The sequence below is a fragment of the Python bivittatus genome, unplaced genomic scaffold (genome assembly GCF_059951505.1).
Source record: "Python bivittatus isolate LINGU-HERP-01145 unplaced genomic scaffold, Pbiv_v1 ctg000840_np1212, whole genome shotgun sequence".
Taxonomy (NCBI): domain Eukaryota; kingdom Metazoa; phylum Chordata; class Lepidosauria; order Squamata; family Pythonidae; genus Python; species Python bivittatus.
Window position 1 is genome coordinate 10,883,934 of NW_028277113.1, and position 16,172 is coordinate 10,900,105.

Here is a 16,172-nt window from a genome sequence, read left to right on the forward strand (position 1 = left end):
TTTGCATTTTATTAATTAAGTAGATTAGGATAAAGCACATATTAAGAGTTATATTCCAGTTTAGATATTATTATCAGTTATTTTGACTAATAATTCTGAAGGCTTGGTGGATAACCATTTGTCAGTGACGACGATGATGATGATGTTGATGATTGAATTGTCCCAAAGAGGAACAATAGGGATACCATAAAAACTGCAGAGTTGCCTACCTGTCATAGAGAAAAGAAATTCCACAGCACAAACCACTCACTGGGGATGTATAGGCGCCAGAAGATGACACCATTTATACGGATGAAAATTAATCTAGACAGACACTTTAAATTACATACGTATCCTGAAATGGAGGCCTCGTATGGTTGGTTTTCATTCAGAATGACATTGGCCAGCTTACAAATGAAGAACTTGAACTTAAACCTATACTTTTGCCCTAACCGATAAGTTTAGGAATGCCATTTCTGGAAGTATGCTTTTTTTTTTTGTGTATTAAAACCTCAAGCTAAAGTTGTCTGTTTCCATATCAGACCATATATCACCTTAAAATACACACATACACAAGTATCAGGCTTTAATACTTAAAATGTTAAAAGTTCCTGCGTACATATCATACATAGTAACTTATTGTTTCTTCTGTTTAGCTGGAGAATAAGTGCAACTGCAGCTTTAAAACAACCTTGGTTGACCAGCCAAACACTCCATTGCAAACTGGAAGCTAAGGTTTGTAGATCTGATCAAAATTGTTTTTTGCGTTTATCTCTTTGCCTCTTTGTAGGAGGAAATGCTTATTAATTAGGCTGATCATTATAAACTAGTCTCCTTTCTATTTCAACTCTTTGAAGACCAGATTATTGCAACAGGGATGGGGGTGGGTGGGGGAAGTCACTGAAGATGTTCACACTCAGATCCCCACTAAAATGGTGTGATTATCTGGAAATGTTTGGTCCCATAAGTTATGAATGTGAACAGTTTCTTCCAAAAGATGTTCATAGGGTACTTGCCTCTGCTTGTGCAGGTACGTAACATGACAGCAGTAGTTTTTACATGAAATAAATATGAATGTAAGCCCTGGTCAGATGGTCAGATAATTTGGTCAGTTATCTTGCCTGTACTTCTTAAATGGTCAGATAACTTGCCTACATTTCTCTAGGAATGCCATTCGCATGCAAATTTCTTGTCTAGCTGATCACTTTCCTTTTCTAAAGAGGAAGGACTGAAGTAATTTGCATTTGTAAAATCTCACATCCATCTGACACCCTTGTTCAAGATATTATCTGTATAGTGAATAGATGCAAGTATATCCATTTCTCACTATATAAAGATAGCCAGTGCCTTAATAAATAAACCAACTCTGTTGCATGATTTGCCTTTTCCCAGCTGAACAGAAATAGCCATATGAACACACTGACAATTGCTGTTTGGAATGTATGATAATATGCCAGGTCTTATGATCTATTTTATCTTCCTTGCTCTTGTAGAGGAGGAATAAACGTTCTTCTCCATCTTAAGCACCTGTGGTTCCATAACATCTCTCAGAAATGGAAGGTTGGTATTAAGTTTTATATATAAGTTATTGGCCAGTGCACATTTTGTGGCCACCATGTGGAGGTCATCTCAAATACTCCCACTGCCAGTTATTGCAGCACGGTAAATCTAAGTAATTTCTTCCTACCACCACAGTGGCCAAAAGAAACACTAAAACTATGTAATGAACAGTTGCAAACTGAATCCACTAACTGCAATTATCTAGCGTCATTTTCCCATGCTCCTGCATGTGCCCGGCTTTTCGTAAATACCAGATGGATACGGCATTAGGTCAGCCTTCTGTTAGCATTGCTATCTGATTAGCGATGCTAAGGCTTGAGTTGTGCATATACATCCTTGCAAACAAGCCCCATGGAACACACTTACTTACAAGAAAAGGTATTCAGGTTTGATTTTGAGCAGGGTCACATATACTCTGTATAGGAGTAGGGGTGAAATTTGTACCAAATATTGCCACAAGCTGAATTATACAGTATATAAACATATTACAAATATGTGGGACTTCTATACATATCATTTTGTTTTGTTTTTTGCATAATTTGTCATGCCCCTAACTAGTTGTGGGTTGTGGGTTGTACAGGGCACTGAAAACCCACACTGTAATTTCAGGAAATCCTGCTGAGCAATTACTTTGAGATTTCAGCAGATACTGCCCACCTATTTTCAAGAATACTGTGGAAGTCCTAAGGTCTCAAATCTTACTCTTCAAGAAAAGTTGAGATTCTTTGGAATCTGTATTCTCTGGCCATGACCACATTCCCCAGCTCTTTTGTGTTACCCTGCAAACTGTATATTAAGCCAGTTTTGTCATGCTAAACAGCCTCTATAACTAGTAGCTTGGTTTTTTTAACTTTGAAACAGCAAAATTGTCTAGTATTTGCAGCGTAAGCATTAAAAAATAGCCTCATCTCCATATGTGTGATTGTGATGGGATCTTCCTCATAAAGACTACCCTAAGGCCAGACTCTCCAAGCTATAATGCCATCAGTCCATGCCCAAAATCATGTGTTTAAATTTGGAGGCCTTCTCTATGAGAACTTTTTGTCTTTCCATTACCAGAGATTCCATCAGTGGTTCTCCACTGCCAAGCACCCTTTAGATGTGTCAGGACCACACCTCCCAGAATTCCCAGCCAGCATGGTTGAAGGGCTTCTGGCTGGAAATTCAGGGAAGAGCAGTCCCAGCACAGATGAAGGACAGCAGAGAGCATTTTTTAAACAGATATTTGATAAATCAATGAAAAAGAACGTATTCTTTTAAAGCACTACTTTAAAGAACTTTAGAAAGTATATATATAAATACAGTTCTGGGTTTGCAAAGGCTGAGAATTCCTGCTTTATCACAACCGCTTATTGTTTTTAAATATCTTGAATATTAACTGTAAGACAGAAAAAAGAAGACATGCCACTTTTCATTCAGAGGGCTAATTTTGAACAGGCTGTGTGGTAATATGAGTCTGCACTGTGGAACTATAAATGTAATTGAATGGTTTGTCATTCAAATATTGCTTTGTAAAGACGCCTCTGCAGAGTTTCAAGGCTCCTCGTTTACAGTAGGTTCCTGTAAGTTGCACTGCATGTTTCTATGTCTAAGCCACCAAAACCACATTGTTCCTAACCGCTTCAGACATGTATTGAGTCAAATTTGTGGGAAGAACCATGATTGCTTGATCCAGACAGGGATAAGACAAAGAATTCTTACTTTTACTGGGCCTTGATCTTTGGTGCCACTTGAATGGAACTAACTGAATGAAGAAGAGGAGAGAGAACCCAGGGTGTCGATAGAAGAGAGTATATGTAGCTCAGGGTTGAACTGTGGAGGCCTTGGGGTTCTCTGAGCTTGGTTGTTTTCTTGCATATGTTTCGTTACCTAGCTAGGTAACATCTTCAGTGCTACAGGGAGTGGGGTTTGCTCTCTGTTTATATACAGTAGCTTGCCCTGTCAGTGTTGGTGGGCGTGTTGTTTTCTCCTTGGTAGTTCCTTGATTAGGCTGTTGTTTACTCCTTGTTTCCTTTTTATTGTCTCCTTTGAATAGTGTGTAGATGTTTTTATCTCTATGTGCCTGTTGATGGCTGACTTGTCTGAAAACCAAGCTTCCAGGAATTCCCTCGCAGAACACCTCCTCACCAGTAATCACTACCCAGATAAGCAGAGATTAACACCAGAATTAACACCAAATAAACAATCAAGCAGTAAACAATACCCTAATCTATGAATTACCAAGGAGAAAGCAACACCTCCACCAACACTGAGAGGGCAAGCTACTGTATATGACCAGAGAACAAATCTCACTCCCTTCTAGCACTGAAGATGTTACCTAGCCAGGTAACGAAACATCTGCAAGAAAACAACCAAGTTCAGAGAACTCCAAGGACTCCACCATTGGCATACCTAAGTCCTGCCAGACACTGCAGCTGAAGTAGAAGGTGGTGGCAGGAGTTTTCTTCTTAGCTTTGTTGAGGATTACTATGTTATTGATTTTTTTTCCTCCCATTGCCCTCCTATTTGGACACTATGTCAGATTGTCTTTGGGGTACATGGGAATGATGGGCCTAGGTTCCTACAGAGAGAACCATCTTTGCAAATGCATATTGGGGCTAGGGGGCTGCAACAATAGCCTCTAGCCTGTCAACCCAACAGTTCGAAAACTTACGTGAGTAGATAAATGAGTACTCTCACTCTGGTGGGAGGAAAAATGCTGGTGGCGCCTTGCAAAAGGAGACGGGAGCAGTTGCCGGTAGCGCGGAAGCTGCGCTCACCCGAAAAAGGCGTGAAGCAACAGAAACCCCGCCTCCTGCGCTCGCCAGCTGGGCTCTCCTCTAGGAAGGAGGCACTGGCAAACCACTTCCGAAACACCTTGCCTTGAAAACTGCAAAGGACTCGTCCCAAAAGCAGTCACTGCAGAGTCAGTAATGACTGAGTGCAGATAAAAAAAAAATAAATACAATGCTGTTTTGTATAAATGCACCTTAGCTTAGTGGAGGAGCATATTTAGATCCTGATCCCAAACCTTAATTATATCTGAAACAATTGTAAGTATCATATAAAGGCATTTTCTTGTACTGGGGAAAGAAAGCTAAGTGCCACCAGAGGTTAAAGTATCTCCTAAGGGTGAGTAAAATATTGAAGCTTCTTATTGTTGTTAACTGCTGGGAGTCCATGATGGATAGGTCAAAGTGTATTACTTTGACTTAATTAGATATAATCTAATTTAGATTAGATTGTACAGAGTGCAAAACAGATTTCAGATCATACACAGAAGTATTGGAACAAAGAAACAATAGTAAGTTACTTGCACGTGTTTTAGGGAAAAAATGCAAAAGCTAGCAGTTTCTCAGATCTGATTCCAGCATTAGGCAGAACACACAGGTCTCTTGGCAGGCAGAGAGCAAAATTAAACAGAAATGTTGTAATATAATACACACTCAATGTCTCTTTTGTCTTGCTTGGTGATGCTGACTGCTAATCCATTCATAGTTTTTAAAAGACCATCACAACAGTCTCAGAGTACATTTTAGAGTTAGAATGGATAGCTTTTCTTGTAAAAGAATATATAGGGTAAAATCTAATGCAGTGTTTTTGCTGATGATACTGCCACATCAGTGGAATAAGACAGAGGAAACATCCTTCCCGCACAATCTCTTCCTATTGAAATATTTGTAAAGCTTGAGGAAAGTAACCAACTTTTAGCAAAGTGAATATATGGTTGCCTGTGAATGAAAAACCACACAAAAACTTTGCCCCTTGAAGTGGGACTGAAGGTCTGAGGTGGGGAGTTTCTATATGCAATTTAAAATTCTGATCATGCAGATTCTAAATCAAGTAGAATCCCCTGACTACCTTGAATTTTCTCCTCCAAAATATGCATGGCAAGGACCATGTTTAGCAGGAACATGATGGTACTATAGATAGTCTATATCCCCCACCCCATGAGACTACTTGATTATATGAAGGAAGGACAACTGGTAGAGAAACATCTGTGGAGTTGTCTCCTTCTGGGGATCAGATGTGAAATAATAGGTGTGTTGTCTTGTATGAATACCTCCTGTATGCCTCGCTAGTGTTCTGCTTGTAAAGAGGTACAAAGATGTTTGCAGTTAGTTAAACCAGGATAAAGATCACAATCCGCAAGCTTGCTCAGACTAAGTGTGGCAGTGCAGGCTTTAATGCTTTTTCAAAACATTCTTCCCCTTTGCCTGCACAGCTTGCACAGAATATCCTAAATCTCAAATAATCTCTTACTCAAAAGAAATCAAGTCAAGACAACATTTCACTTTGGGGTATTTCTTTGCTTGGTAAAATGGGTAATGTGCAAAAATATGAAAAAGGAAACCCCTGAAATTATCTTTCAAACTGTGATTCAAATAGTGTTCCTTTTTAAATGGTGATCGAGCAGCTTTTCCTGGACTGTGGCAGTCACAGTTGGAATTTATATTCTTTTATTAAAAAGAGAAAATAAAAACTTCCAGTCAGGAAGACAGCATTTAGTTTGCCTTACTCTTAAGTTAATTTGTAATGTGCAGAGAGGATTTCATACAAAAAGTAACCTCTGCTTGCTTTCTACGATGATACAATCCCATCCTAGGTGGATTATTATAGAGCCAGTTTAGTGTAGTGGTTAAGGCATCAGGCTAGAAACCGGGAGATGGTGAATTCTAGTCCTGCCTTTGCCACAAAGCCACCTGGGTGACATTGGGCCAGTCACTCTCTCTCAACCCTAGGAAGAAGGCAATGGCAAACCACTTTGAAAATCTTGCCAAGAAAACTACAGAGACTTGTCCAGGCAGTTGCCAGGAGTCAACACTGACTTGAAGGCATAGGAAAAAAATAATTCTGAAAATTTTCATGAAAGATATTTTCATTTCTTATGGTTTAGATTTTGTCTGGTCTCTCTTCCAGAACTGAGAAGCCTCACAGATGACACATAACATGTTCCACTAGATCTCCACTATTTCATTCCCAACACTCCCCAGTTCCAAATAATGGTAATTATGGTGTTTGTCTGTATCAACAGAAGGCAGAATTCTGCCAGCATCAAAGCAGAGGTCTCCAGCCATGAAGCAGACCACAAGATAAGATCCTGGAAGGCAGGATTATGTGTACAATATTTGTGCTAAATCCTAAACTAGCCTGCTGCTCTCAGGTATGGTAGAAGGATGGTCACTTCTGAGATAATCAGCTCTGTGTATGGAATGGCCAAAATATCAGAGCACTGTCTTACCCTGGTCTACAAAATACCTTGGGCTGGTCTAACAGTGATCATAGCTAAACATACATGTTCCATATGTACCATTGTGGCTGACATCTTGCCTTTTTTGACCACACCCTGCAGACACCCTGTATGTATTGACACTAAACTATGATTCAGTATAACCTCTTGATGCAGCCGTGATGCTTTTGAAATATATTGTGGATTTAACCTGGGGGGTTTTCTGTTTCTTTTGCAGGAGAAGCTGCTGTGTAATCACTGCTTATGTGATACTTGGAAACACAAATGAGTCATTCTGAGGCTTCGCCTTCCTCTCCTCCTCCCCAAGATGACTTGAGGTTTTTACTAACTGGACCAACAACCACTTGAGCTGCAGGATTAAATCCCAGCAGTGCTGAGCTACTCTCCTCCCCTGCTTTCTTTCAGTCTTCAGTGGCAGCTGGTATTTCCAGGAAAGGGTGCCATTTGAAGATGGTACTGATTTGTGTTTAAGACTGGTATCTTTGCTTACATTCAGCATGATATTTCTGATGTTTCCAGAGTCAGCTGTTGAACGTATGTTGAGATGATCAGATTCTTACTCAGCTCAGCCCAGCAATAGAGGTTGACCTTGATTTTATGATGGCTGCTTTCAAAACTACTGCATTGAAAAACATGCTGTTAGAAAAAATGGGGTAAAATTATGGGTGATATGTAATTGTTAAGCTAAGGTAGTCTCTCTTTTCCCTGTAAACACAGAATGACTCTGCTGCTGTCATGCATGAACAACATGATAGGGTGTTCCCCTGGAATGCCTTTTCCATGCCTGCTATGCATGCCTTCCATAATACTCGAATATCATTTAAAGTGGGTAACTAGAAAAGTTGCACTTGGCAAGGATGGGTTTTGAATGCGGGTTTTTCTTTCATTTTGTTTGAATTTGCTAGCCTGTGAATCTTTTTCATATCCTTTGAATGTTTCTATTTAAGATTGCCTAAAATACAAACATATGGAGTCTCTTAGTTTCTGAAAGCTGGCGCAGCGTAGGGTTGAGAGTTTACAAGTGGGAGCTGTGAATAGCCAGAAATTCCCCAGGTGATCTTAGGCAACAAGCGGTCTCTCGGCTTTAGCTCTGTGGGTGCCTGCAAAGGAGAGCAGGGGTGGGCCAAGGGAACTAGAGATGTCATATGCATCATGACATCATCATGCAAGTGATGCTGATGTCATTATTTGTATCCTTTGTGAAATGACATCATGCTACATATGATGTCTTCTAGCTTGTACTGGATGCCTCTGCTCAGCCCATCATCTCAATATTACAACAGCTAAAACTGATCTACTGGATAGCTTAGTTGTAAGGATGGCTGAAATAAGACAGAAAATTCTCTGATATAGATGCGCGCGCACACACACACATCTACAAGTAGGTTTGGCTATAAACAAATACTGCAGGATCAATGATCAGCGAGTGGGAATTTATGTTAGCTGCATTATTATTTTGCTTTTAGTTTAAGATAGCACCCTCCAAATATATACTGGCTAAGGAATTAAAATATGCATTTGGTAATTTGGGTAAGTTGTGAGAGAATAACATCTCTTCTACAAAGCAGCAAGAAAAATTCTAATGGGAGTTCCTTGGGGGAAAAAAACTTTTATTTCCTTGAGGCTGACTCTTTCTTTATCCAACCCCATAAGTCCTTTGGCAGTAGAAAGGTGAGCTCTGTGGAATTAGATTTATATATGGTCTTGCCAAGAAATCAGAAAACGCTGCTCTGGCCTAGGGGGACACAATTATTGCTAGCACAGACTTTCCCTGAATCTGAAAGCGATCAGCTTTGTCAGTTACAGATTAGATTTAGATTGTTGTGAGTTTGACAAGTGACCTCCATGGTCCGGCAACACTCCCTGTAATATTGAAGTCTGATTTATCTTAAACTAGGAGGATGATAATGAGAGTTCAGTATAAACTTTTGTACCAGTATTGGGGGCTTCCCTGTTCATAATATAGATTAGCTCATGTAATTTTCAATTTTAATAAATATTAAAAATTAAATGAATTTAATCTTCTTCCAAAATAAATATATAGAGGAATATTACCCCAATCTCTTTAAACATGGAAAACTGATTGATCCAGATCTTCAAATTTCAATTTCTTGTTTTCATGAGATGGAACAAGGACTGAAACAAGAATGGTATAGATAGGACCAGATTCTTCATAAATGAAACTATTCCTCATATATAAGTGGAAAACATGATACCTTTGCAGCTTACTAGATAATCCTGGATCCATAACAGATTTCTAGGCATTTACAGATTAGCTCCCAAGATAAGCCACTTTAATTTTTAAGTTCATTTCATGTCTTAACATTATTTTGAAATAACATACAATTCATATTTGTCATAATGATACTCAAATATTTTACCTTCTTTTCAATCGTTAAGCCCATTTTATTCATCAATTCTGCTTGATCTTCATATCTTTTGTTAGCATCTTCATCTTCTATTTATTAATCTTGAAACATGCTAATGCAACAAATTCTTTTAATTTGCCCATTAATATTTCAATTCTCTTTAAAGGATCTTCCAAAACTAACACCAAGTCATCTGCAGAAGCCCTAAACTTATATGTTTCTTTTTGAATCTTTACTCCCACAATTCTCTCATCTTGTCTTATATCTCTATTCAGTATTTCAAGAACCAAAATAAACAAGAGAGGAGACAGTGGGCATCCCTGTCTTGTTCCTTTTTCTATCTCACAGGGTTTTGTTAGATCTCCATTAACAATTATTTGTGCTTTCTGTGAAGTGTAAATTAATCTTATCCATTTTATGAAGCTCTCTCCAAAATTCATATCTTCCAGAACCTTAAACAAGAAAGCCCAGCTCAAATTGTCAAAAGCCCTTTCTGCATCTAAGATCAATGCAGCTTGTTTTTCATTATGTTGCTCCAAATATTCCAAAATGTCCAACACATTTCTAGCATTGTCCTTTAACTGTCTTTTAGGTAAAAACCCACATTGATCCTCATGAATAAATCCTTGCAAAATTATTTTCAGTCTATGAGCTAAAATAGTTGTGAACAACTTGTAGTCATTATTCAATAATGATATCAGCCTATAATTCTTTTTTTTTTGTAATAACTTTATTAAATTTTAAAAACATAAAAGATAAAAACTAACAAGAACTAATAATCCAGAAAAAGAATAGAATAAAATAAAGAATAAAGAGAAAGGAGAACAGAAGTGCAGAAAGATAGAGAGAAGAAAGAAAGAAGAATGACTTCCAACTTCTTTTACAGCAGATATAAGTAAAACATACATTAAACTCTTACTCTAGGATTACAACTTAACATCCATTTTTTCTATAATCTATTAATTTTACTAATCATCAAATCCATATATCATAATTTCATTTTTTTCTGTTTCCCACAAAAAGTCCAAAAGGGGCTTCCAGTTAGCAGTAAGATCAGTCAATGTCTTTTCTCTAATCAAAGCTGTCAATTTCACCATCTCAGCCAGCTCCATCAACTTTACCATCCATTCTTCCATTGTAGATAGTATCGAGTCTTTCAACCATTGAGCATAAAAGTCTCACTGCAGTTATATACAAAACAAAGATCCATGAGTCCAATTGTTTATCCATCAGCCCCAAAAGAAATATGCTGGCAATTTCTTTAATTCTTCCTCTTTTCTCTTAATCTCCTGCAAAATAGCCTGTATTTTCTCTTGTGCTTTTTTTTTTCAATTCAATATTATGTTGAATAAAATAGCCTCTAATAAAAGCTTTGCTTGTATCCCAAACTGTTACTAAAGTTGTGCCCTTGTCTAAGTTGTTTGTTAAATAAACGTATGATTTATGTTTCTGATGATTAGACAGAATAGATTATAGAAAGAAGAGAGGTATGTTGTAACCATAGAATAAGAGGAAAACTTATAGCTGTACTTATAACTGCTGTGAAGAAAATTGGAAGCTACTTCTTTGTAACTTTTTTCTTTTCTTTTTTTCCATTACTTTCTTTTTTTTTCTTGTACCCACTCTGATGAAGTGTTGATATATATAAAATATTGCAGTAGATTTTGGGGATTCCTATTCATTTGATGAAATAATCATAGTTATACTAAGAGTTCTTAAACTTAAATACGTTTTCTGTTGCTTCAGAAAGCAAGCTTCTGCAATAGCAATATATTTTGCTCTTCAAATTTTTCACTATTCTGTCACTGGAAAATATAGTATTTTGTTCTTATCATGAAATAGTGACTAATAGCAAAATAAGTTGATGTCATCTACGGAAGCTTTCCACTAGCTGACAGATTGAACTCCGGGTTGGTTTCCATAATGGTTAATCAAAAATATGTTATTAATAAGTTCAGTATATCCTGGTTCAGTCATAAAATAAGGTATAGGTTGTATTATGGAGAAGTAGTACAGATTTGTAGATCCATCTTTAAAATCGCTGATAAGTATGTCACAATACTTGCTCAGGCAATCTATGAATATAATTATAGGTCCCTTTCTACAAATTCTTGGAAGTTCCAGAATAAGGTCACATGATAAATATTTTCCAACCTTGGCAATTTCCAGGTGTGTGGACTTCAAATCCCAGAACTCCACAGCCAGCATGCCCATTGATGAGAATTCTGACAGTTATTGTATCACATATTGCACCAGAAGATAAGGTATGATGTGAGTTGAGGGCATATCTGCCAAGAGACCCTGAAAATCAAACCCAATCCTTACCTCGGCAGTTAACAAATGGGCGTGAACTTGTTAAAAGATGGGGGGGGGGGGTAATTTAAACAATTAAATAATATAAGATATATATTATTATAGTCCCTATTTCTACTATAAACATATCAGTATCTTTACTCAGTGTTCTTAATTATCCCTATGCACCAGATTAAGTCCATGAGTGTCCACAGGAAAGGAGTCAAAAAAGTCAACATGGTATTCAACCATGCAATCAAAGCCTTCACCCTCTTTTTATGTGCATTGGAAAATGGTATTCTGAACTACTCAGAATGGTTCACATACAATATAATTGTAAACCAATTAAAAGCAACTCTGCTACGGCTTGGTGTTAAGTGTGAACTGACCATGGATATATGCATCTGATATTACAGTCCTTTAAACCCATTATGTCTACTCAGAAGTACAGGTAGTCCTCATTTAGCAACTGCCTCGTTTAGCAACCATTTGCAGTTACGATGGCAATGAAAAAGTAACTTTGCAACCAAGCCTCACATTTATGACCTTTGCAGGTCTATAAAGCAAAGGAAAGCTGAAGTAAGCTAATCAGCACAGTTGCAGCTTCCCTTAGTGACTGCTTTGCTTAACGACTGAGTTGCCAGTCCCAATTGTGATCACTGAATGAGGACTACCTGTAAGGTAACACATTATGGTTAACATGCTAAGTCAATACCCACTTTATAGCTTAATGTAATGAATAAATAAAGGTAACACTCAGAGCACACATACAGCCACCAGCTAGTGCATAATACCCCTTCTGCTTTAAAGTTACCTAGTTCACAAGGGAAGGGAGAAGATGCTGAAGAGTAGCAAGTAAAGTAAGTGTAGGGACTGAATACCATTTCAAATTCAGAGAAAAGGAAGAAAACATTGTGCCTTTCCTGTGACTTTTTTCTTCAAAAGAAGCTCCTTCACGCAGTTGCAGCAAAATGAAATCCTTTTTCTTTAGATGAATGTTGCATGATCTAATGATAATTGAAAAAAACAAAGAAAATAATAATTGGGCTCATGCCAATCTCCTTTATTTCTGTCCTCCTTGTCTTATTCCTTCTTCATCAAAAACAACTTGCTTCCTTGCAAGAGTGCAAAAGCTGTCACTGCTCTTTTCTTCTTCCTTTTATAATGACTATCTGAACACACAGCAGTCAGATGATTGTGTATTACATAACTGTGTGATCATAAGAAAAGGAAGAAAGAAGATGGCAGTAACAGACCTCAAGTTGCTGTAAATGCATTGAAGGTTCATTATGAAAAATAAAGTCACTAGAAAAATTAATTCTTATTTCCTTCAAAAGAGGCAGAAAACAACTGCCTGTTTTGAAGGTAGTGGACTGAACTAAAAACCGATGAAGATGTACAGTGCAATTCTCATCATCCTGGACTATAAAGGCCTTCTTAAGCTGAAAGCTGAATGTTAGATTGCCATTTGCTATCCAATTCAAATGAAATGCAGAACCTCATTTTTTTCAAGCGAGATGCAACTGTTACAGACCTATAAAAGTGATTCTTTTAAAAGATCCTAGGCAAGATCAATGGGATGCTTGTGTCTATAAATAAAGTACATTTGGCTTTGACAATTCCCCTAAAGCATGTCATAATCCTAACAGCAATTCACTGAATTCCCACAATTGGTTGATGAGACCGGCTGGTTCTCACAGAAAGTGTAACAGTTGGGCGCAACTAAGTACATGTTTGTCACTAAATACAATGCAGTTTGTGTTGAAAGGAAATGTCATATGTACATAATGCTTACAATAGTTGTGGTTTCAAAACATTACTTTGAATAAGGGTATTCTATTTCAAGGAAAACTTTGAGTGCTAACATTTAAGAGCTTGTTGAATAATACGTAATGCCAACCGCTACTTTAACAGACGTCATATATATATTATTCCACATTTATAAACTTTGAGCAGCATGTTTTAAAATTGTTTCTTTTGTAAATGGTATAACCATAGTTTGTTCTCTTACAGTTATTCCAGCATTTAAAAAATATCTTCTCTCCCCTCCAGAGGCTATTATCCTATGTGTGCTTGTTTATTTGCTCTGTTTGGGGATATTTTGCTCAGATATTTTGGAAAATGTGAATTAACATGACTGAGAGCAGATTGGGTTTGACAGGCACTTTAAAAGCTGCAGTTATTGCAGTTCGCTGTATATTTTCACGGGTGGGTTGACATGACTGCAGCTATTATTTTCAGAAGTAGGGAACAGTACCTAGTAGATGTTTCTGCTAATAAATTTGAAGGAAAATGTGTCAAGAATCCTCCACAGGATCCTCCACAGTATAGTCTGAGAAAAATTATTCTATTTGCAGTGACACCAATACAGTCTGCATAAATATAAACTGCTCTAAATGGTGATAATAACAACTTTCTGCTTCCTTAGTTCAGGTGTTTTCTCTTGTCCATGTTACTGCTTCAGTCTTATGACATGATTGTTCTTATATTAGGGTATGACAGACTGAGCTCTTAGGAGCTCACTTGATTCTTAAAACAAGTAAAGAGATATAACAGAAGTATTCAGGGTGTCTTCTTGATTGATAAGTAAGTAGAGATACTGAACTCAATAACTAGAGATATTCAACACACTCAGGAAGGTTTTACAGAACAAGATAGATGACATCCAAATAGGTGTGAGTATAATTAGCCCCAGAACTTCTGAAGTAAGCACCACTTGTATAAACTGATTTTAAAAAGCATTCATAATAAGATCTATGGGATCTAGCACAATCTTTCTCCATGGTTTACAAAGTATTAACATGGATTGTAGTTCCTGGTGGGAACTGTTTCATGTAGAACATCATAAGACTTGATAGACTTTTAGGTTTAGTTATTGGCTGAATGGTCAGCGAAAAACACACACAGTATCTAGAAGGATGGTGTATCTCAATAAAAGCAGTAGGTTTTGTGGCATTTTGAACAGGCATTTTAAAATAATATTTTATAAGTTTAATATTTGGTTCTGTTTTTATAATAGCTAAACATATATTTTAATGTTGCTTTCCTTTAGTCTCTCCTTTTCATTTTCCCTCTGCCTTTATCAATTTGGAATCAAAAGACAAAAGGCAAACCTGATCAGAAAAATGGCTGCAGCCAATAGAATGGGCTACAGACCAGATGCCCATTTTTCCTTAATAGCATATTTACCTGTACATCTTTATCCTGAAAGTGCTTTTACCAGATACTGTACAGAGATAATGTTGGTAAACAACGGAAAATTAAGAGCAAGAAACCAACACTGTCATTGGTTCACAAGAAGGAGTTGTAATGCCTTTTGATGTGTTCTTCAGAAAGGAAGGATGCTGCATCTTTGCGCTTCATTTTCATTCATAGTTACATATACTTGGGATTTGATTTAGTGTACATGCATGAATTCACGCTTAAAACTGCATGAATCTACAGTAGGAATATTTTGATCAGAGTCTTTCAAAGACAGCACTATTATATATTTACCTCCAGTGCTTATGCCTCCCCAAGTGTAATAAAAATACAATCCTGGAATGATCATATTTGCAATGCAGAAATCAAGCGCGAGTTACAAATTGAGATTATATAGACTTAGTACATACAATGGGATACACATAGATAAGCCAAGAATAGGGAAATCAAAAGCTCACATAAAAAAGAGCATGTTTTCAGTTATCTTAGAATGTGACCATCAGTTCTAGTGGTGTGGAAGATCAAAGAGCTATCTAAATTGCCTTGAAAAGGAAAAAAAAGGGGGTTATCTGGGGAGAAGTTAATTGGGCCCCTCTCTGCCAATTCTGACATTTTAAGGAGGTCACCTTCCTACTTTGAAAACTCTGGCTTTATAGTGGACAATTTCACCTTCCATGAAGGCTTATAGTTCAACAGTTAACTACCTATTTATAATACTAGATGAAATATGCATCAAGATAAGATGGTTTGTAAATATGCTTTTCAAGTTTATATAGAGAGGTCATAAGCACCATAACTACATCCCATAATATGTTTTTCGTGTTCCATAATATTTTTTCTTAAAAGTAGCTAATGCTTTCAGTAGACTTAGATCTATACAAATGTGCAGGTGATTGTGTAATAAGTGCATTTTGAAATGAATATTGTGTTTATAAATTAACATGCCTTCTTGTATTATTAAGTTTGAAGACATAGCAATTGTGAACACACATTATAATCTGGAATAAATTATTACTTGGATTACTCACAACTTTTGGATTGATGTGCCTTTGTGTTCCAATTTTCACCCTTCTGATTTTGAATATGTAATCATCATCTTTAGGTTACTTACACCTATTGATTGTTTAGTAATTTTTCAGTATAACGTATTGTAAGCAGTTGATACAAAATCATTACAGACCAACTACCAACAGATGTGAAAATCAAGTGTTACTGAACGTCAAAAGTTGTCTTTAAGTGTGGTTTGTTGTTACATATGAATTTGTTCCAGTTTAATTATAATGTGTTACATCATTCTACCCACAAGGCACAATGACAGAACTGCTAGAAAACAGAACCACAATGTGGAGCTAAAAAATTCTTTGGGGATCTACCACCACCACCACCATAATTGGCAATAGTCTTTCCTTCTTTTCCCTCCTCCTAACTTTTCTGTCTCCAGACATAGCTTCATCAGCCCTGTCATTGCTATTTCCATTTTCATATCAGCTTTATTTGTCTGGGAGGCACAGGTTGAAAAGGGAACCTGCCCTACAGAGATC

At 37.1% G+C, this 16,172-nt stretch overlaps 1 protein-coding gene across 1 annotated transcript in view; it reads left to right on the forward strand.

The window, feature by feature from the left end:
* Positions 1–15,691, forward strand: part of MYLK4 (myosin light chain kinase family member 4) — a 52,535-nt gene extending 36,844 nt beyond the window's left edge. The window contains 3 exon segments of the mRNA XM_025168016.2: positions 636–714; positions 1,473–1,539; positions 6,987–15,691. Of these exon segments, the coding sequence (XP_025023784.1) occupies positions 636–714; positions 1,473–1,502 (109 nt within the window). The 3' untranslated portion in view covers positions 1,503–1,539; positions 6,987–15,691.
* Positions 15,692–16,172: the final 481 nt, after the last annotated feature.